Here is a 23,608-nt window from a genome sequence, read left to right on the forward strand (position 1 = left end):
AGCCTTGGGGTCCAGCCCGGCGGGCGGGGAGGCGGGGCGGCGGCCAGCAGGTATAAGTGGCAGCGGCGCTGGCCGGGAGCACCTCCTTGGGAGAACATGCGGCTGCTCCTGGGGCTCCTGCTGGCGCTGGCGCTGAGCCTGGACCAGGGTGAGTGCACTGCCCCGGCCCCCGGCTGGGACGCTCGCCCCTTCGCCTGCCCTTGCCAGGGCCGCCATCCCCCGCGGATGGCTGTGTCTGTCCCAGGCTCCTGCCCCCGACCTGCCTGCCCTGGGGTCACCTCCCTGGGTGCTCTCCCGTGGGCTCTGTGCTCGCTGGTCTGGCCCCCACACTCCAGGCCCTGGGCCGATGCCTGCCTGAGGGGGCCCCGGACTCCCCCACACGGAGCTGCCCGCCCACAATGGCCTCCTCATCGCCCACAACATAGGTCACCTGAACAAAACCAGAGGGTGCCCCCACCCAGCCCAGGCCACCTGCCTCCCAGGTGGCCTGGGCCTGGGGGCGTCCCCGCCAGGCAGACCCCTCCCCCAGGGCCTCTCAGATCCAACCACAGTCTCCATGGTGGGGTCCCCTCTCACCTGGGCCTGCCCCCACTCTACCCCCCAATAGCTGCCCAGGGCAGGGGTCCTGGCCAGTGCGTCACAGGCCACACGGTGTCCTGCGGGGTTGGCCACCGTCACCCCCGGCCACTGTGCCCCAGCCGAGCCCCGCCCAGCTGCGCCCACTGGCCCCCAGCTGCTGAGGACCCCTCCTTGCTTGAGGCACCCCCTTCCCAAAGCCCCAGCTGCCAGGACACGGAGCTGCCCCGGCTGGTCACCGCACTGCCAGGGGGAAGTTCCGGGTCAGAGTCCTGCAGGGGCCACCTGCCGCGCCAGTGTCTTCTCACCCCTGGACAGCCGGGCCTCCCCAGTCCTCGCCTGTACAGCCGTGAGGGTGGGCACACCCGGGGCGCGGGGATCCCCACCCCACCTGCCCTCGGGTCCCCACCCAAGCACCTCCGGCCCTCCCCGCTCCGCCCCGTGCAGCAGCCCCATGGCCTTCTCCCGGCCTCCACTGTGGGGCTCGAAGGGCTGGACACCTTGAGGACAGTGCAGCGTGTCGGGGCCCCAGGTCCAGGGAAGCAGGGGTGGGTGCTGGGCGGCTCAGAGGGCCACACGTGCTCCCCCGCCTATCTGTGTCTGTCCGTCCATCCCTCTGCCTGGCCGAAGGCCGAGCCTTGTGGTGCCACCAGTGCAATGGCTTCGGGGGGTGCCTGCAGCAATCCAGATGCGCGCGGGGCGCCGACCACTGTGTCACCATCGCCACCCGTGAGTGGGGTGCAGGGCTGGGGAGACTCCAGCCTGAGGGAGGGTGCGGTTGCCCGGGCAGGGGCAGCTCAGAGCAGAGCGAGCCCACAGGGTCTCTCTTTCGCACAGGGGTCGCCACCAGCCTCCAGCACCTGCCTCTGGTCACCAAGATGTGCTTCAGTGGCTGCCCCGACGCCTCCAGCCTGGGCCTGGGCCCCCACGTGTCCATCTCCTGCTGCCAGGCCAGCCTCTGCAACCAGGGCTGATGGCGCCCGGCCAGGCCGGCCTCCCAGCCCGCTCAGGCCCCAGGGGTCCAGCCCCTGACCCAGGGCACGCTGCCCTGGCTGGTCCTCCCTGCCTGCTGCCCCGTCTACTCAACCCCCAATAAAGGTGACTGTGCCCGCAGGAGCAGAGAGAACACGTGGCGGGTGGGGGGGCAGGGCGGGCGGGGGTCTATGAGCCACGCTGCCCCTTTCCAAGGCGCTGCCACGCGTGCATGCATGGGCACACCCTTGCACAAGCCCCGTGAGCCGTTCAGGTGCAGCTCCCCCAGCCAGCCGGCCCCTCCCGGGCCTGGGTCTGGCTCCCTGCACGGAGCTCCTGCTCCCCAACGCGCCCATGGGCCCTACCTGCTGCTTCCTGCCCTTCCTGCCCCCCACCCCCAGCTGGCCCCTGCTAGGGATCCCCCTGGCAAAGGTCTGTGGTGATGACCCCCGGGGGTGCCTGGGCTTGCACAGGCCAAGCATCAGGAGCTGCTCCCTCCCTGCTCACCCCCCTCTTTCTCCCTCCCCTCCCCCACTCCCACCCACAGCCCAGTCCTGGGCTCAGCCCCCATGAGAGGGAGCACAGCCCCCACCCCTGGCCTGGCTGGGACTCAGTGCAGGAGGCGGGGACAGCCCCGCCATCACCAGGCGCCCAGCGGGGGCTCCAGCAGGGTGACCCAGCCTGAAGGCCCCGAGGCAGAGCGGTCGGTCGGGGCAGGCTGCAGCCCATCCTGGGCAAGGCGGGGGCAGAGGCCCGGAGCGGCTGCTGACCGCCACGGCAGGGACCGTCCACGCCGCTGCCCCTGCCGGCGTCACCTCGAGGACAGCCCCAGAGAAGCAGCGATTTCAATGTCAAAGGGAAGATTCTTTAAAACTGAACCGGGCTCTCGGGGGGGCTACGGCGGCGGTGGAGGACAGGTCACTCTGGGGCCTCGGTGCACACGGCAAGGCCACTCGGCCTCGGGAGCAGCCGCCACGGGGCTGATTTAACCAGCGGGGACGGTCACGAAGGCCACTGTTGGCGGCCCCCAGGGTTGGCGGCCCCCACGGCGTGCAGGACGCCCGCACAAAAGGCCGCCTCCCCCGACGGCGCCGGCCCGCCACGACGGCCTGGAGTGCCTGGCAGCGGCAGGCCCCGGCCCCCCTCCCCGCAGCCCGCACCCGCGGGTCCCGGCCTCACTCCAGGCTCGGGCCCCGGGCCGTCTCCGGCCTGCAGCTGTCCCCGCGGGCCCCGCTCCACCCTGCAGTCCCCGTGGGCTCCTGCCCTGGGCTGAGAGGGGGAGCCGCCGCCCGCGTCACCACCGCCTCCATGGCAGCTGAGCCCCGCGGGGCCGCAGGGGGACACGCCGTCGCCTGCTGCCCCTCACTGCCCGCAGCAGCTCTGGGGCCAAGTGCCGGAGCCCTCAGCGGGTCTCACTTCCAAAACCATGAGCAGTTCAGAATAGAAAAGTCCTCCAGGGACGAACCCGCAGACCTGAGGCTCCCTCCACCCCCGTGAGAAAGCGCACAGGCCCCCAGGGAGCGGGGCCCCGGGGCGCCAGGAGCGGGTGTGCTCGGGCGAGGCGGTCGTGGGGACAGCCGAAGGCCGCTCGGCAGGTGGAGGAGCCGCAGCGGCGGGCCGTCAGCCACCCGAGGCGTGACGCGGGACCAGGACAGGGGCCTGGACAACCTCGCGCCGAAAGAAGCCCTGGGGGGGGGCGCAAGAGGTGTGCCCCCCGCGGCGGAGCGGGGAGGGGCGGTGGCTTCGGGGCAGCTCCTGTGGGGGTTCCTCCGACAGACCGAGGAGGGTGGCATGGCCGGGCGTGTACCCGAAACCCTCCAAGTCTGCAGGGACAGGGTGGGGTAGAGCCGAGAAGGAGGTGAGAAGTGAGAGAAAAAACAGAAAAATAAGACTCGGTCCAGCCTGAGACACATCCTTGACCGCGGGGGACACGCCCCGTCCGGGGCGGGAGCAGGAAAGGAGGACTCATCCCCGAGCCCCCATCCTGGTCACCCCGACCCTGCCACCCCCCAGCCCCACCCCTGGTCACCCCGAGCCCAGACCTGGTTGCTCCCGAGCCCCCCAGCCCCGCCCCTGATCGCCAGCCCGGCCTGGGGGTCCTGGAAGGGGACGACCCGTCGGCGTGTGTGGTGCGGAGGGAGCGCGCGGGCCTCTCAGCAGCGACGCCCAGGCCCCGACCGGGCACATTCCTGGGCCCTGAGCCGGGGCTGGACCGGGCGTGCTGGGCCAGCCTGGTGTCCTGGGTGGGGTGGACGGCTGCCAGAGCCGCGGCCTGGGGCCGGGTGTGCCGAGAGCCGCGGCCGGGCCCCGGGAGCGATGCTGACACGGCTCAGGAATTGGGCTGGCCACGGGACGCGCCGGGTGTGCCGCCGTGGCTAATCCAGTTACCCGCGCGCCGGCGGCCAGGAGGGCACGGGCGGAGGGCAGCGGGGAGGCCCGCTCCAGGGCTCCACGGCCTGCTGGTCGCTGCGTGCCAAGCCCCCCGGGTGCGCCCCTTCCAGGCGCGGTGAGGCGGGGGGGGGGGACTGAGAGGCCGTGCCCCCAGCTGGCGGCTGGCATGGAGAGCCCACCCGCCCAGGATCACGGAGCAGCCTGGGGAAGGGGCAGGGCGCACCCACACTGACCACGCCCACGGCAGGCAGGGCCGAGGGCACCGGGCGTCAGGGCCCTGAGGGGAGAGGCGGGGAGGTGGGGGGTGCATCCGCAGGAAGGGGCTAGACCCCACCAGGGCCAGTCCTCTCCCACCCCAAGCCCCCGGGGGTGGGATCTGGCTGCAGAGGGTGGCGTGGGCACACCGGGGAGACTGAAGTGCAGGGACCCTGGAGTGCATGTGTGTCCAGGTGTGCATCTGTGTGTGGTGTGTGTGTGGCATGGTATGGGGTGTGTGTGCGTGATGTGTGTGGGGGGGTGTGTGGCATGTGGCGTGTGTGGGGTGTGTGTGTGGCATGATGTGTGTGGCGTGTGTGGCGTGTGATGTGTGTGTTGGGGGGAGGTGCGCTGTCCCCAGAGGTCAGCCTGGGCTTGGAGGTCCGGGAGGGGCCTCTCCCCCTGGCAGGGACTTTGCTGCTTTGTCTCCTTAATCCTCTCAGCACACTGGGGCTGTGTCCGGGCGGAGGTGTCCCTGGCCCGGTGCCCTGTGCGACCCCCACAGGAGCTGGTGCCAGGCCTGGGGGAGCCAGAGCCACTGCCCAGGGAATGTGCCCCGAAGGTCCCCGTGGGGCCCAGGAGGAGGGGTGCTGCCGCCAGGAGTCGGGGGACAGTCCCCGCCCTCTTCCTTGTACTCCAGGCCCTCTGGGGAGCCTTCCCCTGGGGCACAGAGGCGGGGTCCCCAGGGAGGGGAGGGAGAAGGAGACCCCCAGGCCACGAGCCCCAGAGGCGGACCCCCAAAGCGACGGGGTCCGGAGGAGCAGGTCAGGGCCCTGCGGTGGGAGGTGGAGGAATGAGGAAAGGCACAGGGCGGGGTGGGGCGGGGTGCCCACGAGGTTTGGGGCGTCCAGGTGGCCACGGGAGGGGCTGGCGGGCAGGGTGGGTCTCCCCACCCAGGGAACCCGATCCCACTAATCTGCTCGGCCCACCGGTCAGGTGGCTGCACCCGCGTCTGCCGTCCCTTCCAGGCAGCCGACGGCCAGCGCGGAGCGGACATGCGGGGGGCCTGGCTGGTGCTGCTGCTGCTGGGGCTGGCGGCCTGCGGCGAGCGCGGTGAGGGCCCTGCCGGCCGGGACAGAGGGAGGGAGGAGGGCAGGGAGGCCCCCAAGCCCGGTGGGGGAGAGAGGGGCGAGGGGGGGCGGGGCGGGCCAGGCACCGGGGTGGCCGGGGAGCTGCGGCCCACGCCAGGGGGAGAAGCCAGCCCGGGGCTGGGAGCCAGCCAGGCCCTGGGTCCTGCGGGTGATGCCCTCACCGGGCCCCCCCGCCATGGGGATGCGGCCTGAGCCTCCCGACCCCACGGGGGCCATCACAGGCCTCAGCATCGCCCTGCCCCTTCCCTTGCAGGGAAACTGAGGCCGGCCTCAGAGCCCCACAGCAGGGACAGTGGGGCCTGTGGCCTGGTCTGGCCTGGCTGCTTGGCCAGCTGGGGGGCCGTGGGGTGGGTGCCGGAGACGGGCCGTGGGGGTTCTGGAGCTGAAGGGGGGAGGCAGCCTGGACCGGCCCTCTGCTTGCTGGGCCCTGCTGGCTGGGGCGCCCCTCTGCGGAGCCGGCCCCGCGGACACACTGGGCCCAGCCTGGCCGCCCCTGTGCCCCACAGTTGCCTGATCCCGAACCTCAGTAGAGCCCTTTGGGTCCTGCAGTTTGCCAGTGGGGAGTGACCTGCACTTCGAGACCCTCGCTCCCGGGAAGAGTCGCTGTGCTGGGCTCCCGCCCCCCACCCCCACTTCCTGGGGGCCCTGGCTGAGCCCATCTCCCCCTGGGCACACCTGGCTCCCGAACCCCGCAGCTTATGGGGCTGGGCTGGAGGGCGGGGGGCCCCAGCTGGGCTCAGGACGGGGCTCTACGGGTCTCCCGCCTCACACTGGCTGCCTGTCACCCAGCGGGGGCCCTGAGGTGCTACACCTGCCAGGAGCCCACCAGCGTGTCCAGCTGCATTGCCATCGCCGCCTGCGGGGCCAACGACACCATGTGCAAGACCACGCTCTACTCCCTGGAGATCGGTCAGTGGGTGCGGGGTGGCGGGCGGGGGCCGGGCAGGCTCCCACACGCCTGCAGCCACAAGCCAGGCGGCTGGGGCTCCGGCTGCCACAGCCCTGCGGGTAGCCGTCCCTCCTGGGCGTGGCTGGCAGAGGTGGCCCCGAGGGCTCACTGTCGCCAGGGGCAGCACTTCCCCTCGGGTCGCCGTGGTGCCACAGCCACTGCCGTGAGAGAGGGAGGGGCTACCCCAGAGGGGCCGGCCCCCTGACCGCTGGTGTCCGGCCCGCAGTCTACCCCTTCCTCGGGGACTCCACGGTGACAAAGTCCTGCGCCAGCAAGTGCCAGCCGTCGGATGTGGACGGCATCGGCCAGACCCGGCCCGTGTCCTGCTGCAACACCGACCTGTGCAACGTGGACGGGGCACCCACCCCGCACGGCCCCCACAGCCTGGCCCTCGCCCTGGTGCTGAGTCCCCTCCTGGGCCTTGGACTCTGACCCCCACCCCCCCACCCCATCCTGCCCCAGCTGCCCCTCTAAGTGCCCTACAAGAAACCCAGCTGCCAATACCAGGCCTCCTGCGTCCCTCTCTGGTGCCGCCGGCCACGGGCCAGTCCCGCACTGGGGTCAGGAGCTCTGGCTCCGCTGCCAGCACGTCCCAGCTCTCTCGCTGTTCGCCACATGGCCTCAGGCGGCCAGCCCCGGGGGCCGGCCCCTGTCTCCGATGGCCTCTGCCCACTGGCCTCCTCTCCACTTCTCCCCCGACACCCACTTGTTGTCCAACTGTCCCTGTGGCATGGCCAACGAGGACGGCCCCCAGGCCGGGAGCCACAGGTCAGCCAGACACACTGGGATGGGGTGAGGGGGGTCAGGACCTGACTCCGCCTGGCCGAGGGCCCAGGTGAGTGCCCCGGGGGACTCCAAGCCTTGGGAGCAGAGTGAGCCGCTCCTAGCCGGGCCTGCTCTGGGGTCAGGGCCTCTGCGCAGTGACCTGCCCCGGCCTGAGCCTGCCCGTGTGTCTGCCCAGACTGGGCACACAGCATGGCCACCATGTGGGGCCTGAGGCCACCCGAGGGCTGACTCCAGCACCGCAGGACCTGGGAGGACATTCGAGCGCTGTCCAGCCGGGACGGTGACTCTGTCAGGTGGACGGTGACTCTGTCAAGGGAGACACAGCTTGGCCATCCGCTCATTCTCACCTGGACCCCCGCGTCCTCCACAGAAGTGAGGAGCATGGGGGGGTCACTAAGCTCAGAGTCTGGGTGGAGACCCCCCCACCCAACACTCATGTACACCCACCCCCAGAAGCACAGCCGCCTGTACCAACACCCCACACAGAAGGCCACCCGCCTCTGAGCAGGCTCAGGGCTCAGCCCATGTCAGGACCCGGCCAGTCTGTGTCCAGGCCCAGGGCTCAGCCTGCAGCCAGTGCCAGGGCTTTATCTGCCATGCGTCAGGGCCGAGTACAGCCAGGAGCAGGGCTTAGCCTGGAACCAAGGGTCGGGGTTCAGTCTGCGGTCAGGCCGGGGCCGCTGTGTAAGCGAGGACAGTGGTGGGAGGGGCCCCGCTCCTGGTCCAGCACAGCCCCCAGTCCAGGCTTTAGAAGTCCCTGACCTCACCTCCCTCGCCGTGGAGCCCTTTGTGGAGACCGGCCCTGCCCTGAGTCTCCTCCCTGTCGAGTCCTCCGGCAGGTCCCTTCCTGGGGTGACCCCCCAGCCTCTTAGACCACGATGGGGCCTCTCTCTCCTAGGGCATCCTGCGAGCACACCCTGGCTTGTCTGAGAAATGGGAAGTCTGGGGGTGCAGGGCAGAGCCTGGCCATTGATTCCTGCACCCCAAGGGCAAAGGACACGTCTGCCAGCCTGCTCTGCCCAGGGAGGGCCGGGCAGGGCACTCGGCTTGGGCCCCAGCTCCGGCCGGGACAGGTCCTGGCACATGGGGCTGGCGGTCCTGCAGGAGCTGGGCAGGGGCTGTGGAGTTCCAGGGCCGCCCTGAGGGGGTGCTGCCCGGGCCGGGATGCGCCACAGCAGGAGGAAGGGGCCGCTGGCCCAGCTTTTGGCTGAAAGAGGACCCTGATTCAGCCCGCTCTGCCCCTTGCAGCCAGCTCCCCTTCCCATCCCCCCGCCCCAAATCAGAGGAATGACCAGCCCAGAACATTCCAAGCTGCCCGCGGAGTGGGAGGCAGTGCCTAGGCTGCCCCGGCCCTGATGCTGTTTACCCAGCTGGGCCCCACAGACCAGGCAGGAAGGCCCCCCACCGGCCTGGGGCCCGGCCTCGCCCGGAGGCAGCAGCGCCCGGGAGCCCCAGGTCCTGCCGGCACATTGTGTCCAGCTCCGCAGACCCGGGGCCCGCGGTCTGACCCCCACCAGCCGTAAAGGTGTGAAGCCGCTGGCAGGGCCTTGGGCAGCGGTCAGGCCCGCACTGGAGCCAGCCGCCTGCGAGTCTGCCGGTGGCCGCGGGCCTCGGGGAGCCCCTCCCAACACGGCGGCGGTGGCACCTGCCCAGCGTCGCCACCTTCTCTGCGAGAGCACCGCCCTCCCGCCCGTACCCTGAGGAGCGCCTGCCTGCGGCGGTGCCTGCCCTGGGCACGCGGTCCCTCCCGGAGGCCAGTGCGGGCCTCCGGGTCATCTCCTCCGGGCAGAGGGGGCTCCGCGCCTGCCGGGGGCGGGCTCTGCCGGCCATGCGGAGCGCGGCCGCGGGACACTGGCAGGGAAGGAGGTGCGGCCGCCCGCTCCTCACCCACAGCTCTCCACCCGCGGGCCCCCGGCTCAGTGCCCAGCGGGGCGCAGACTCTGGAAACCCCAGCGGGCCCAGGAGGCCGGGTGCGGGGCAGAGCTCCCTGCAGCTTTGGGCAGCCCCCGCAGCCATCCTCAGCACACCGCCCGCTCTGCCCCCCGGCTGCTTGCGCCCTGGGCCCGGGGCAGGTCCTCAGGGCAGGGGCGTCCTTCATGAGAAGAGAGGGCTCGAGGCTGCTGGCCAGGCCTGGACAGAGCAGACGACCCGGAGGCCCGCACTGGCTGTGGGAGGGACCGGTGCCCTGGGCAGGCGTCGCTGTGGGGCGGGTGTTCCTGAGGTGCGGGGTAGGAGGGGCACCCCTGGGGGAGGGGCGGTGATCCTACAGACTAGGTGGTGCATTGACAGGTGCCACCTGCCTCCGCCCTGTCCAGGACGCCAGGGCCGCCCCGCCTCGTCTGAGCTGCCACCCTGTCTTCTCTGGGGTGCAGCACCCGCTTCCCACCTCCCTGCTCCCGCTCTCCCCACTCCAGCCCTCTGTGGGGCCAGCAGCTGGCCCCTAGAGGCCCTGTTTAGCTGCCCACTCACCCGGAGGTGCGGCTGGGTCCATGGCCTCCTCCAGGCTGGGACCACAGCACGGGGCGGGGGGTCACGGGGCAAATCTGAGCTCCTGGGAGGGAGGGGCTGCCCTGCCAGGGGTGAGCACCCCACCCCGGCTAGCCAAGCCCGGGCTGAGGTCTGCCAGAGAGGCCGCAAGGACATCTGTGCTCTGGGACAGAGTCAGCCAGAGTGCAAGACGGAGTCTAGGCTGCCGGCGGCACCCCCGGTCTCCTTGGGAGAAGCAAACCCATCAAGCCTCCACCTTCAGTCCCGGCACACCAGGCACCCCCCACCCCCTAACCACCCCCACCCCCTAACCACCCAGCCACGAGTTCGCCCGACCGTCTGTCCATCCGTCCCCCAGCAGACACTTGGGCAGCCTGCACGGCCGGGCCTGGGCTGTGGGCAGGGGATTCTAAGAGGGATGAAGAGCTGATGGTCCAGCAGGCCCGGCCCAGCCAGGCAGGGCAGGCCTCAGACCCGAGGGTGGGGGTGGCAGGCTCTGACCACACCCTGGAGGCAGCCGAGCAGGGGCTGCGCTTGGCCAGCTCCCTGGGGCGGCAGGTGGAGGGAGGGCTGGGGGAGGGAGGCTGGCGGCGGCCCCGGGGGATGGACATGGGGGCGACCTGGCGGAAGGCGGGATTCGGCGGAGAGTCAGCGGGCACACTGGGCGGGACGGGGCCATCTTTCCCCACGCGTGGGCGTCGGCCCCGAGGGCCGGGAGCAGTTGTCATCCCGACCCACAGACTGGAGGCAGGGCCCGGCCAGCCCACCTGGGCCGCCATGCTGCCGGCTCGCCCCGGGCAGAGACTCAGGGGCTCAGGCTGCCCCTGTGGCCACAGGCCCGCCTGGCCTCCCAGTTCCACCTGGGCCAGCGGGCAGGGAGGGCAGGGTTCCCAACGAGGAAGAAGCGGGCGGCACCACTCGACCGGGGCATAAACCCTGCCCTGCCCAGGCGGGCCTGAGCCCTGGCCACAGCACCCCCTCCTCCACGGGTGGGCCCGTGGGTGCCAGCTGGGGATGGCCTGGCGTCGCTGTCCACGGGAGCCGTGTGCCGCCCTCCTGGCCGCGAGCACCCCCGCCAGCTCCACTTCCCGGGTCTTCCCTCCCCTTCCAGGCGAGAGCCCCGTCCCAAGGCCTGGCGCAGACCAGCCCTGCTCCCCAGCGCCACGCGGGGCTCCCTGCCCCCACGGCGACGCTCATCACTGCCTCTGGCAGCCGCTTCCCGGGAAGCCGCTCTGGGCCGGCCGGGCGGTGCAGGCCGGCTGGGTCGTCAGGCTCCAGAACCCGACATCCCGGCCCCTCAAGCAGGGCCGGCCCAGGGTGGTTTGCAGTGACAACAGCCGCTCCCCGGGGAGCGACGCCTCTGGTCCTCCTGCCCCCCCACCCCCGTCCCACCAGCTCGCCTTGGCGCCAGGCCATGCCACTCTGCCCTCGAAGCTGCCCGGTCCCTGGTCTCGTCCCGCGAACAGGAAACCAAGCGTGAGTGACGGGGTGTCACCCAGGCTGAGTGACCGAAACTCAGCTCTGGTGCAGCCCAGCTCCGGCGCGGCCGCCTTCCGCCCCATATGGGGCACCCCTCCTTCCACCTGCCCCCCCCACGGCTGCCCGGGAGGCATCAGGAGACAGGGAAAGCGGAGGGGGGCCACAGAGGGCGCCCGAGAGGCCGCGGCAGGGTTGGACGCAAGGGGGGGGCAGTGGCGAGGTCTGTCCGGCAGGCCGTCTGGGGCCTCAGCTCAAGGCTCGTGCTGGGCTCGTGACCGTGCGTGGGCAAGGGCTGGCAGCGGTGGGGCAGCCCAGCACCCCACACCCGCCACCCGAGAGGGCCCCAGGGGCCCAGGCCACCCTCACCTGGAGCCCCCGCACTGGCCCTGTCCTCTGACCCCCACCTGGGGCCTGTGCCGTGCACCCCATCAAGCAGGTGCAGGCGGAGCACATGGGGGCATGAGGAGGCCAGTGCCCCGGTTGGGTTAGGGGGGTCCTGAGTCCAGGCCAGAGAGGGCGTGGCCCTGGGTGGCTCCCACTCCGGGGCCAGGCCAGGCTGCAGGGGCGCGGCGGGGGACCCGAGGGCAGGCCAGGCTCGGGAGCGGGGGGAGGGCGTCTCGGCCAGGCCACCCCCGCGGCAGGGGTGCGGGCCCGCAGAGGCGGCCGTGGGCAGAGGGCGTGCGGGGGTCTGGCTCGAGGCCCTCCCGCCCCTGCCCTGAGACACCCCACTGACTCACCGGCTCCGGCACGCCCCAGCGGCATAAATCCCCAGGAGGCGCGGGGTGCACGGAGGATGGCGGCTCTCGGGGCGCTGCTGCTGCTGCTGCTCGCTGCGGCCGCCGGACTGCGCCCAGGTGAGTGGGGCGTGTCTCTGGACGTGGCTTCCGTGGCCGCCGCCGAGGGGAGGGGAGGGGGAGTCCTGGCCTCCTTAGCCCCCTCGGGTGCACCCCTCACCCTGGATGAGCCTCCTGGGTCCCAGAGCCGCGTGGCCCTGGGGCAGGGCCAGGATACCCGTCCCTGGGGCAGCGCAGCGGCTGGGGAGCGGGAGGGTGCGGGGCCCACCTGCAGGCAGGCTGGGCGCCGAGGGTCTCTGGGGAGAAGCCCTGGGGTTGGGCTGTGACAGGTGCCGCCCGCCCGCCCAGGTGTGGCCTTCAGGTGCTTCACGTGTGAGCAGCCCACCTCCATCTCCTCCTGCACCAACATCACCCGCTGCACGCCTGAGCACACGGCCTGCAGGACCACGCTGGTGATGGGCCAGGCGGGTGAGGGCGCCTGGGGGCCTGGGGCGCGCGCTGGGGCCGGGCTCGCCCTGAGGGCTGCGGGCCCTGTGGCTCTGGACACCATCTCAGGGCCCCACCACGGACACCCAACAGGGCCTGGTGGGCTTCCCAGAGTCCCCGGGGTGCGGGGCGGGTGGGCAGAGGCGGTGGGCACTGACGAGCGGGCATGGCCTCTGACACCAGCCCCTGCCCGCAGAATACCCCTTCAATCAGAGCCCCCTGGTAACCCGGTCCTGTGCCAGCTCCTGCATGGCCACCGACCCCGACAGCATTGGGGACGCCCACCTCATCCACTGCTGCTTCCAGGACCTCTGTAACTCCGTGGGGGCCGCCGGGCTGGGCGCCGCAGCCCTGGCCACACTGGGGGCCATGCTGCTGGGCCACCTCTTTCCCTGAAGGCCTGCCTGTGCCTGCCTGTGCCCACACACCCCTTGGCCAGGCCACTTGTGGGAACCCAGGGGAGAGGACAGCTCTGGGTGCTCCCTGCCTCTGTCCCCCAAATGTGGAGAAAATAAATCTGCCTAGGGTGCAGGTCCCCTCTTACTCTGGCACCGAGCACCCCCAGAACCGCCACCGGAGAAGCATGTCTGGCCTGAGTCTCATTCCACAGACCGGGGAGCAGAGGCAGGGGAAGACTCCCAGGCCAGGTGGGGCCCCAGCCCAGGAAATGCTGCCAGGGGGTGCTGAAGGCACCCCCCAGGGTGGGAGGGAAGTCTGGGGTCTGGTTCCCAGCCAGGGATGGGGCGAGAGGCGTAGGCCACACTGCCCCAGTGTGGGTGCATCTGTCCGGCTGGTGCCTGCACGCCGCTGACCAGAGGCCTGCTATGCGTCCTCCCCCTGGGGACAGCGGAGCGGGGACTATTGCACACGAGCGCTGAGGATGCCAGCTCATCCGGGCCCTGGACTAGCACTGGGCTCCTCGCAGGCTGGACCTGCAGTGGCTGGTGGCCAGTGCCAGCCAATGGGCAGCAGAGTCCCCAGGGGACCCTCTGGACCCTGTGGGGCTCCAGCTCCTGCCCAGTGGCTTTCTGGTCCCACAGCCCCAGGCAGAGGCGGGCAGCGCCCAGCACAGGGGCAGCTGTGCGCCACCCCAGGCCCATACCCCAGCCCCCACTGCGCGTGTTCTGCGCTCTCAGCAGCTCCGTCTGCATCCCAAGGCCTCATGAGTCATCCTGGCCTGAACTGGGTCCTGCTGACGCCACTGCCCCTGGAGTGGGGCGCTGCTCCTGGGCCCGGCAGGTGCACAGGGGCGCCGCTCCCCTCTGAGGCTGCTGCGGGATGGCCTCCTTTAGGCCGCGCCCAGGCCATGAGCCAGTCCCCTGAGCTGTGGGACTTGCGGGGAGCCCTCCGGGGCCATGCACGTGGGGCCAGGACCACTGCCTCCCCGTGGGCATGTCTCGTGACAGTGCGACCGGGCCTCAGCACCCCGGTGAGCGCCGGCCCAGCCTCCACCCAGGCGCAGGAGGCGGGCGGGCCGTGCCTGGGCCGGGCACTGCGCCAGGGCGGCCAGCAGAGGGAGCCCGCGGACCTCCCCTGTGGGCTGCCTCCTGCGGGCATCCCCAACCCGGCTGGACCTTGGGAGCGGGAGCACCGGATGCTCGGCCGCCCTCCAGAGGTGGGGTCGAAGAGAAATGCCCATCTAGGGCGACCGGGCCCGCGTGACCATCCTACATGTTAAAACCCAGGAAAGGTGATGGAAGCCACAGGGCTACTGCTCTGGGGCCTCCCCGCATGTCCCCCAACAGGCAGGTGCGGCCTCTGCCTGCCTGGGAGGTACTAGGCGCCCAACCCCAGCTGCCCACCCAGTGTGGCCCTGCACGTCCCCATCTCATAGGTGGGGGCTGTGGGCCTCCCACCAAGGCACCCACCCCCAACAGCCAGAGACAGGCACCAGGGCCTCCACGCGCAGGTCCAGCAGGCAGGCCCCGCCCACCACTGAGACCCTAGAATCTGCCCGAGTCCAGCTGCCTAGAAGTGGGGTCAGCCCACACCTGGCAGCCAGGACGCCTCAGGCACTGTGGACGTCGGCCCTGCGTGGCCACGGCGAAATCCTGGGCCGGACAGGAGGGACCGGGCTGAGTGGACCGGGTCCACTCACGTGGACCCCACAGTGGTCAGTGCGGGGACCTGAGGGGGCCCCACTGGAGGGCGGAGCACAGGTGCACTTCCAAAGCCTCTGTCCAGCCGCCAACTCACGGACGGGGGAGCCCGCCCTGCCTGAAGCCCGTTCAGTCTCCACCCCCCACTGGCCGTCCAGCCTCCCTCTCCTACCGGCTGGGTGTCCCCCTTGGATGCCGCCAGGAACAGCCCCCTTTGGCCCAGACACCCTGCCCCACGCACGTGGTGCCAAGCAGGGCGGCCCAGGGCCCCCATCTGCCTCCCCAGATGCCGCCCTACTTCTGCTTCCACCGGCCACTTGGGGCCACGGGCTGACCCCGATCCTGGGCGAGCCTGTGTCCCTCTGCAGTCCCACCAGGGCCCTGTCGTGGGCCGGCAAGACTGACACCCGCTGCGACCCTCGGTGGGGTGGTCCCTGGCCGCTCCTTCCCTGCATCCTGTCCCCCCTCCCAGGGGACCTGTGTGGACGCCTCTCAGGTGAGACAGACCTGCCTGTGTCCACTGGCCCTCGAGGGCCACCTACTCGGGACAGGTGTGAGGGGCAACCTGGGCAGCCCCAGGGAGGGGGAGAGCAGACCTGCCCGCTGACCTCTGCCCGCACCCTAGCCTGCCACCGGGCTGCCGATCGCCCGGGGCCTGGGGCGGGCCGGCGCGAAAGGAAACCGGGCGGGCCTCCGCAGGTGGGTCCGGGCACTCCCCTGCTCTGCGGAACAGGGGCGCGTCCTGCCTGCCAGCCGGGCCCCTAATTCACAGCACCCAGCAGGCCAGGGCGGACAGCCCCACGCCAGACACCCTGGTGAGCGGCCGCGGGGGGCCAGGCCTGCAGAAATGAGGTGGTCTCACGCTCCACGTAAGGCCCTTTAATTCGGGCTGTCTTCACACGAGACAGACACTGCAGCTTCCCGTGTAAGGCAGAGACAGCGCGGGGCGGGCGGGGGGCGGGCGCGGGCTCCGCTCCAGCTCGAGGGTCCTGGCCGACAGGCACGGGGCGGTGCTGGGCGGTGGGGCCGGCCCAGGCAGGTGGGCTTGGTGCCCTAGCAGCCACATGCAGGCAAGCAGCCCCCCCCAGGGCCCTGCACCCCAGCGTCCCCACCAGCCAGGGGCCGAGGCCCTGGGTGCTCTGGGCCAGCTCCCAGCTGTCCCCGGAGCTCCCCCCACCCAGAGGAGGGCAGGAGCGAAGGTCTAGTGAGGGCTGTGCCAAGGCAAGGACCAGCGACTGAGCCTGTGGGGGGGGGGTGCGGCAGGGCAGCCTGTCACACAGCCGGCACCTGGGCACCGGGGTGTGGACGGGCAAGGTGCAGAGGGCACCCTGGAGGAAGCCCGGTCACGGCCCCATCTCTGCCTGAGCAGGGACACACCAGGGCGATGGGAGACTCCCTGGCTCCCCAGGTGCCCCTGCTCTGGCCCTCTACACCCTCCAGGCTCAGCTAAGACCCCCCCAGATTCACCTGGGGCCTGGCCCCTCCTCCTCCACAGAGGAAATGGCCTTAAAAAGACATTGGAACCCTTGAAAGCTCGTCATCTTGGGGCGCAGACCCCACCCTGGGCAGACCCCACCCTGCTCTGCCCCCAGGGCTCGGCCGGCAGTGGAGGCTGGGCCTCCCACACCACCGTGGTCTCCACCCTGAGGGCAGAGCTGGGCCGCCTGGTCACCCCATCTCTGCCAGCGTGCGGCGGCGCGGAGCAGGGTGCAGGGAGCAGGGCCTGACTGTGTGAGGGGCTGGGCGGGGCTGGTCCCAGCCGGGCCGGCCCGTTCTGCTCTGTCCCCGGCGGCCGGCACGGCGGGCGGTCACTGGTCCTTGGGGGCTCACCGAGCCCGCTTTCAGCCCGGAGCAGCTGGCTGCTGGCCTCGTTGTAGGCGATCCAGTGCCGCAGGTCCTCGGGCAGCTCGGGGGGCTCCACCTGCAGGGGAGGGTGCGAGACCCCATAGGTGACCTATCCCAGAGTGGCGAGGGCACAGCCACCGGCCCATCGGCCTTCCAGCCTGCCTGTCCGCCTGCCCCACCCTCTGGTCTCGGCCCCTCCAGCCTGCCTGCCCCCACCCCCGGCAGCCATGAAGCCAAGCCTGGGTGGTCGGCCACGCCCGACGGCCCCCCTCTGCTTCCCGGCCGCGCACAGACACGCAGAGCACCCCTGTGCCCACAGGGCGGGGGACCCTGAGCAGGCTGGGGAGACAGGACTGGGGGCAGCGCGGCCGGCTGCCCACAGCGCTCCCCGAGTCCGTGCCCCTCCTCTGACTGGGGTTGGGCTGGCCCCCCACCACGAGGCAAGCCGTGTCCCTGCAGCTGGGGCGCCCACTGGAGGCTGAGGCACCTGGGGTGGGGCAGGCCTGGCTTGGCACAGAGGTACCGGCGAGTGTGCAGGAGCCGGCCCTGGCAACCGTGGCGCAGAGGCGCGCCGGCCACCCCTGGGGCCCGTTGCCAGGCCGCAGGGCTCCCTGTGCGGGGAGCAGGCCCTGGGGGCGCCCTGAGCCCAGCGCCAGCCGGGAACGCGGAGAAGGCTGCGCTATCCGGCTCCTTCCCCCAAGCCCGGCGAGGGCACCCAGGCTCTCGGCTCTGAGCTGGCGAACAGAACAGAGAGGGCGTCTCCGGTCCGCTGACCCCCACCTCGCGTGGGAGCGGGGACAGGGGGGCTCTGCGGGTCTTGCCGCGCCCAGTTAAGAGGCGGCAGGGGGCGGCGGCGGTGCGGATCCGCTCTGGGCGGTCGCTGGGGGGAGTCCCGGCACCCCGGGAGAGCAGCCTCCGCGAAGGAGGCCCTGGCTGCGCGGCAAAGGGCGGGAGCGATCGCGGGGCCACCCAGGCGGGCCGTTCCCCGCGGGGCGCGGGGCGCGGGGCGGGGGGCGCTCACCCTGCGTTTGCACAGGTGCTGCACGACGCGCTCCGGGGAGGCGCCCAGCACGTGCTGGCGGGAGCGCAGCAGCGCGCACACGAAGCCGTCGCGCAGGCTGACGAAGCGCGCCTCCAGGTAGAAGGCGCGGGCGTCCCAGCCCAGCAGGCGGGTGCGCACCTCGAAGGGCTCGAAGAGGCGCAGCGAGCGGCGGTAGCGCGCGCACGAGGCGGCCAGCACGGCGTGCGCCCCCAGCGCGCGCAGCGCCCCCAGCACCCCGCAGCGGGCCAGGTGCGCGGCGCGCGCCACGTCGGCCTCGCGCAGGTAGCGCGCGTTGTTCATGTGCAGCAGCAGGTCCAGGTCCGAGGGCAGCACGCGGCCCGCGTGGCGCTGCTCGGCCAGCAGGTCGCGGACGCGCGGCTGCAGCAGGCGCGCGCGCAGCACGGCGCAGGGCACGCGCGCCAGGTACCAGCCGTCCAGCCCCGCGAAGTAGGCGAGCGCCAGCGCCAGCAGCGCCGCGAGCAGCCCCAGCATGGCGGCGCCGGAGCGCGGGCCGCTGCGCTGTGCCGGCCGGTCCCGCGGCGCCTGTGCCCGCGCCTGCCCGCGGCCGGGGGGCCGGAGCGCCGGGAGCGCCGCGCGGCCGGAGCGAACCACCCGGCGCGGCCGGCGAGGGGGGACGGCGGAGGCCGCGCCCCCCGCGCCCGGTGGTGCGCCCCGCCCCGCGCGCCCCGCCCCGCGCGCTCTCGCTCCCCGCGCGCCGCAGCGGCCTCTGGCGGGCGCCCCCCCGCGAGCGCCCCGCGGCCGCGGACCCCGCGCCCTGCCCGAGGCCGCGGCGGGGAGGGGGCGGCAGCCCGGCCCGAGGGCGCGCGGGGGGCGGCCCTCCCCGGCCGGAGGCGGGCGCGGGCGGGGGGGCGCCCCGGACGCCCCGGCCCGGCCTGCGCGCGCCTCCCGCCGCCCCGCCCCGCCCCGGAGGGGAGCGCAGCGGCCGCGTGACTCAGCAGCGCGCGCCGCCCTTGGGGCGCCGGCCGGGCCCGCCCCGCCCTCCGCGGGGAGCCTCTGGGGCGCGCGGAGACCGGCCGCCCGCGGGGGGGGTTTGGGGGGGCTGCGGCGCGGGGCTCGGGGCGCGGGCAACGGCCAGCCCGCACCGGCCGGCCCCAGGGGCGGGGGTCTCGCCCCCTCAAAGGAGGGGCTCCCGCACCCGCGTGCACAGCCCCTGGTGCCGTCAGGCCAGAGGCCGAGCCCTTTGCCTGCGGGCCGCGTGGCGCTGCCGGCGCTTGGGCGCCCCCGGGCCGGGCGCTCATGCCCACCGGGGCGGCCGCGCTGCCCTAGGAGGCCCTGGGCCCGAGGGCCCCGCGCGCGCTGCCCTCTGCCCGCGCTGGTGCCTGCCCGGGCCGGGGCCGCGTCCTCTGTCCCCTGGGCGGGGCCGGCGCCCAGGAGGAGGCGCCCGCGCGTCCGCCGGGCACCCCGCGGCCCAGTCCCCCAGGAGGGACAGAGGCGCTCGCAGCTCCGCCTGTGCCCTGGCGCGGTCCCCGCTTCCCTGAGCCCCGACGGAAGGAGACCCCAGAGCCCGGGCTCAGGGAGGCTACACAAGCAGAAGTGAGGTCTCCCGCCGGACCCAGGGCCGGAGCCAGGGCTGATGCCACATCCCAGGGCCGATGCCCTCCCGGGCCCCAGTGCCGCAGGGCCCAGCGCCTTGGCAGCCCGCCCTTCCGCAGGCCTTGGCCCGCACAGCGGCAGCCGGCGTCCCGGTGGGAGGCTGGGGCTCCGCCGGCTCAGGTCACAGGCTCCTGGGTGCCAGGCCTGGAAGCCCCTCCTCAGCCCGGACTGGGAGCATCTGAGCCCACTGAACGGCGAGAAACTTTGGGGGGTACTCCTGGCACCCCTGGCTCCTCAGGGGTCAGAACCAGGGCCAGGGTCCGCAGCCTAGGTCCTAGTGGTGGGGTCCAGGCTTCAAGGTGCCGCCCAGCAGAACGGAGGCCCTAATGCAAGCCCAGAACCTGAGCGCCCAGGCCCGCCCGCAGCCAGCCCCGGCCTCGAGGGCTCCGTCCAGGCCCCGTCCCGAGCGCCGGGTGGGGAGGACTCACAGATCCTGTGGCCGCTTCTTTGCAGGCACTTAGGCACCCAAGGGTCTTGGTTCCAGGGTCCCCACGCAGCCGCCTGCACCCCTCGCCCGTGAAGGAGTAGCCTGCGGGGGTGCAGAGTGGGGGTCTCCAGGGTCCTGCTTGTCCGCAGTGTGAGCTGGGGACGGTCCATTGCGAATCTGAGCCGGGGGCCATGAAAAGGGGTGGCCGCTCTAGCAGATGGTGGCTTGCCTTGGCCCAGGGACCCAGCCCTCCCGGCCTCAGTTTCCCCGGGTGCACTCTCCTGGCCGGGCTTCTCCTGGGTGCCGTGAGCCCAAGCCAGGGTGGGAGTGGAGTGTCCTCACGAGACCCCCAGTGCGCTGCGGGGGGAGGCGAGTGCCTGTAGCGGTGCTGGGCCAGCCTGGGCAGAGAAGGGCCACTCGAGGGGCACCCGCGCCCCCCATAGCCCGTGTGGTGTGGGTGGGCGGGGCCCAGCTCTGAGCCTTCCAGGATGGGCAAGGGAGGCCAGAAGGGGCCCTTGGCACAGCCCCCAGGAGCCTGCTTCCCCCAAGACCCCTGAGCCCTCCTCTCTGGCTCGACTCCTTGCTGCAGCTGGGAGCTCTGTGGCTTGCTTAGGGGGCGTAGCCAAGATGCCCCAAAGAGGTAAGCAGACTCCCTCCCTGGGGGCAGGACGGGGGCAGGGGAGCGCAGCCCGAGCAGCGGGCTAAGAGGGAGCAGTGCCCAAGGAGGGCAGAGGAAGAGAAAGCCCCTTTCCAGCAACCCCTGCCGTCTCCGCCTCCAGAGGGTCTGACCGTGCACCCTGGGGCCACTGCCCTGCGCCCAGCCCGCCAGCACCAGCAGTGACCTCCCGGCCCAGCGCGGCGCGGGGGCTCCGCCAGGCACCAGCCCCCGGGCCCGCTCCCTGCGTCGATGCCCTCCCAGGCCTCCCTGACCACGCTGCCTCTGAGCTGCGGCTTAGGGGGACCGCGGGGGTCCGGAGGGGCGGGGAGACCACATCTCCAGTGGGGGGACGAGGCTTCTGGAATGCCTGGAACAGAGTGGGTGCCCCCTTGTGCCCGAGCGCCCTGAAGGGGGGGGCGTTGCCGGGCCACCGAAGCAGAAGGTGTGACGCCGCGTTCGATCGAAGAGACCAAGAACTTCGCTGCGGGCAAGCGGAAGGGAAGGGGAGCTGGTGCTGCCACAGCCCCCCCGCCCGGGGAGGGTCTGGGCGCTGGGGGCAGAGGCCTCCTGTGCCGCCCCGCCCCGCGCGGGCTTTGATGGGGGAGCCTGCCGGGCCCAGGTGTGGGGCCGCGCCTCTGCTCTCACGCCCTGAGGAAGGGCCCCCTGGCCGGGTGGGCTCCCCGCTGCCCTGCCCCTCGCCGCGGGCACACCCTGTGTCGTGTCCCCTCGGGCAGGCAGCGCCTCGCCGGGATGGTCCGCGTGGGTCTGCGAGCCCGGGCCGGCCGCCCCGAGACAGGCGCTGCGGAGCCGTCCCCAGGCCACGGTCCTCGCCGGCCCCTGCTGGGGGCCCAGCCCTCGAGGGCCCTGGGCCCCAGAGCGTGTGCCTGGGGGAGGCAGAGCCCGGGGCTCCCCTGCAGCCGGGCGGCCCGGGCTGGCTCTGCGAGGCGAGGGGTGGAAGGGGCAGCCGCTTGCCGTTGCCAGGTCCCCGCGTTGCCGCCTGGGGCCGCGTCGAGGCTGGGGTCCCGGGCCTCGACTGTCTCATCTGTCAGCAGGATCTCGCCCCCACTGCTGTGCTCCCCACGGCTTCCGGGAGCCGGGGCCCCTGTGTGCGGGGTGCGGCCGGCACAGCTACCCAGGAAGCAGCTCTGAGGTGGCGGTGCCCGCGGTGTGGGAGACCGGCCTGTCCCCGGCCCTTCTGCAGCGTTTGAATTTTTCCTGGGGATGTGGGACCTGCAGTGGCCAATATGCAAACAGGGGTCGTCAGGCCACAGGCAGGGGGTGAGGGGGCGGGGCACGCTGCGGGGCTCCCCTCCCCACCGCATCTGGAGCTCAGAGGCTTGGGGCTGCGGCCCCCCCGCGCTGTCCTCCCGCAGACGCAGCCAGGGACCCACGCGGCCGCCCAGACCCCGCCCCGCCCTCCAGTGGGCCAGAGGGTCTCTGCGACTGGGCCGAGCACCTACTTGTGTGTTGGGGTTGCTGCCCCGGGGCCCCGGCATGGGGGGCCGCCCCCATGGCGCTTCGCCTGCAGCCTTTGCAGGCACCCTGCTGGGCCCAGGCCGTCTGAAGGAGAGGGCGGCAGGGGAGCTCCTGCCTCACCCAGGGGTGCTGGGGGGTGCTTGGGGGATCCTAGGGGGCGGTGGGGGTGGGCATGGGGGTGCTGGTGCGGGCATTAGGGAGTGCTGGGGTACTGTGGGGGGCATGAAAGGTGCTGGGGGAATTGGGAGGTGCTGGGGCATTAGAAGGTGCTTGAGGGGCTCTGGTTGGGGCTGCTGGTGGGGCGCTGGGGGCACTGTGGGGGGGCTGGTCTGTGCAGAGTCCCACTTGACCCCACTGGGCAGGAGTGCAGCTGTGGGGGCTTCTTAGTTGAGCCGGTGGGTTGTGCCAGCGGGTCCTGAGGGGCGGGTGCCTCGCGCCGGCTGCCTGGCCAGTGGCTCATCTCGGTGGACAGAGTCATGGAGAGGCGCCTGCCGGGCGTCCAGCTGCCGCTTTCAGAGGCTTTTTAGGCTGTTGGTGTGTCGGGTTGTTGAGCGAAGGCTCGGGGGGTCCGCCTGGGCGTCGCTGGGGTCTGCGCACGTGGCCGTGGCCGGCCTGGCGCTGTCTCATGTTCCTCCCCAAAGGGCTGTGCTCGGATAGTGACACAAGTTACTGCATTTTAAATATTTCATGACTTATTAAATAGTAGAAAAACTTAAATAAATATTTGAACAATAAAACGCTCTCAGCAGCCGCCTGCCAGCGCCACGCAGGTTCGGGGAGGTGCTCGCGTGTCCACGAGGCGGCAGCAGAGGGCCGGGCTCGCGTGAGCCACCCTCCCGCGGGGGAGGGCCCGGACGGCCCGCAGGGTGGTGAGCTCTGTGCCCCTGCCTCCTGCTCTGCCCACTGCACAAAACAGGCCCACACAGGGGCAATGGCCAGAGCAGAGGCCGGGAGGGTCAGCGAGGCCTGGGCGGGGCGGGGCGGTGGCCAGGGCGAGAGGGGGCCGAGAGTGCGGGTGTCGGGGCGCAGCAGGCAGGGCTCCTGATGGCGGGTGTGGGTACGGGGACAGGGCAGGGCCGGCTGAGGTGGGGACTGAGCGAGGGAGGGAGGAGGCTGTGGCTCCCCAGGGGGGCTGTGCGGGGAGGCCCCCATGGGAGGGCTGCTGCTCAGGTTTAAAGACCTGTCGGGGAGGGGCCCCCCTGGTGGCGCAAGGGGTTGAGCACCGCACTATGAAGCTACCCGCAGCCTCTGCAGCACGAGTTCGATCCCCATCGGCCAGGGAGCAACCACAGGGCGCGCAGACCTCCCCTGTCTCCCGCTGCTCCCCCCAGCAGTGTGTCAGGGGATCCGCCTGCTCTGCTCCCCGCTCTGTCTCTGGGGAGTCCTCTCACCCCCTGCACCTCTGGCCTGTCCCCCAGCTCTGGTATAAATCAATAAATAAATCTTAAAAAAAAAAGACCGGTGGGGGGCTGCAGGGGGTTTGGGTGCGGCCTGGACGCCCCGGGGGCAGGATGACTGGGGCCGTGAGCTTGGGAATCGCCGGCCGTCGGTGGCCGAAGGGGTCACCCAGGAGTGGGGTGATGGTGAGGCTGGCGTGCCGGGCACCAGCAGGGCTGGCAGGGGAGGGAGTCGCGCGGCAGAGGCCACGGACTTGGGGGCTTCACGCCGCGCCTCGCCTCGGAGGGCGGCCGCCGTCGGGCTGGGGCTGGGGCTGGGCCCCCGAGCGTCCCGGGCTGGGGAGAGACCCTCCTGCGCGGCGCGCCGGCCCGAGCCTCTCCCCGCGCCGCCATCCTCACGCGGCCTCTCCGCCTCCCGCCCTCCTGCCTCCTCTCCCCGGACGCGGGGGTGCGGCCCCCCGGCCCGGGACCACGCCTGCGTCCCAGGGACCCCGACTTCACGGCATCTGAATGTGCGGGGCGGGACATGGACCCCGGGGCCCGGCGGCGCGGCCGCCTCCGGGCCCCAAAGACTCACATTTGCCCCGCGTGCGAAACACAGCGGGGCGTCCCCGGCCCCCCAGGACCCCGCCCCGCCCCGTCCACCGGGGCCGGCCGCCAGCCCCGCGTCAGCTCTCAAGGTCGCGCCGGGGAGACGGGCTCGGCCGCCGCAGCCGTGAGGAGGCGAGACTCGGGGGGCTCCGCGGCCGCGCCGCCGGGGGAGGGCCGGAGCTCAACCCCGCCT

At 72.4% G+C, this 23,608-nt stretch overlaps 4 protein-coding genes across 5 annotated transcripts; 3 read left to right on the forward strand and 1 right to left on the reverse strand.

The window, feature by feature from the left end:
* The first annotated feature begins 69 nt into the window (after window positions 1–69).
* Window positions 70–1,550, forward strand: SLURP2 (secreted LY6/PLAUR domain containing 2). Its single transcript, XM_054692792.1, has 2 exons — window positions 70–931; window positions 1,207–1,550. The coding sequence occupies exons 1-2, from the start codon at window positions 97–99 to the stop codon at window positions 1,548–1,550; spliced, it is 1,179 nt and encodes a 392-aa protein (XP_054548767.1). The 5' UTR covers window positions 70–96.
* A 3,639-nt stretch (window positions 1,551–5,189) lies between these two features.
* On the forward strand, window positions 5,190–6,666 carry LYPD2 (LY6/PLAUR domain containing 2). Its single transcript, XM_037508255.1, has 3 exons — window positions 5,190–5,247; window positions 6,075–6,194; window positions 6,461–6,666. The coding sequence occupies exons 1-3, from the start codon at window positions 5,190–5,192 to the stop codon at window positions 6,664–6,666; spliced, it is 384 nt and encodes a 127-aa protein (XP_037364152.1).
* Window positions 6,667–11,779: 5,113 nt separating this feature from the next.
* On the forward strand, window positions 11,780–12,662 carry SLURP1 (secreted LY6/PLAUR domain containing 1). The gene is made up of 3 exons (XM_037508336.1): window positions 11,780–11,840; window positions 12,129–12,248; window positions 12,463–12,662. The coding sequence occupies exons 1-3, from the start codon at window positions 11,780–11,782 to the stop codon at window positions 12,660–12,662; spliced, it is 381 nt and encodes a 126-aa protein (XP_037364233.1).
* Window positions 12,663–15,110: 2,448 nt separating this feature from the next.
* Window positions 15,111–17,812, reverse strand: THEM6 (thioesterase superfamily member 6). Of its 2 annotated transcripts, none has more exons than XM_037495330.2 (2): window positions 17,232–17,812; window positions 15,111–16,286 (listed from the first exon to the last, which is right to left on the reverse strand). In XM_037495330.2, exons 1-2 carry the CDS (start codon window positions 17,742–17,744, stop codon window positions 15,903–15,905), a joined length of 897 nt encoding a protein of 298 aa, XP_037351227.1. In that variant the 5' UTR covers window positions 17,745–17,812; the 3' UTR covers window positions 15,111–15,902. The 2 variants fall into 2 exon arrangements, with proteins under 2 accessions (XP_037351227.1, XP_037351291.1); XM_037495394.2 differs by having other exon boundaries at window positions 17,391–17,765.
* Window positions 17,813–23,608: the final 5,796 nt, after the last annotated feature.

The sequence above is a fragment of the Talpa occidentalis genome, unplaced genomic scaffold (genome assembly GCF_014898055.3).
Source record: "Talpa occidentalis isolate TD23 unplaced genomic scaffold, MPIMG_talOcc4v2.1, whole genome shotgun sequence".
Taxonomy (NCBI): domain Eukaryota; kingdom Metazoa; phylum Chordata; class Mammalia; order Eulipotyphla; family Talpidae; genus Talpa; species Talpa occidentalis.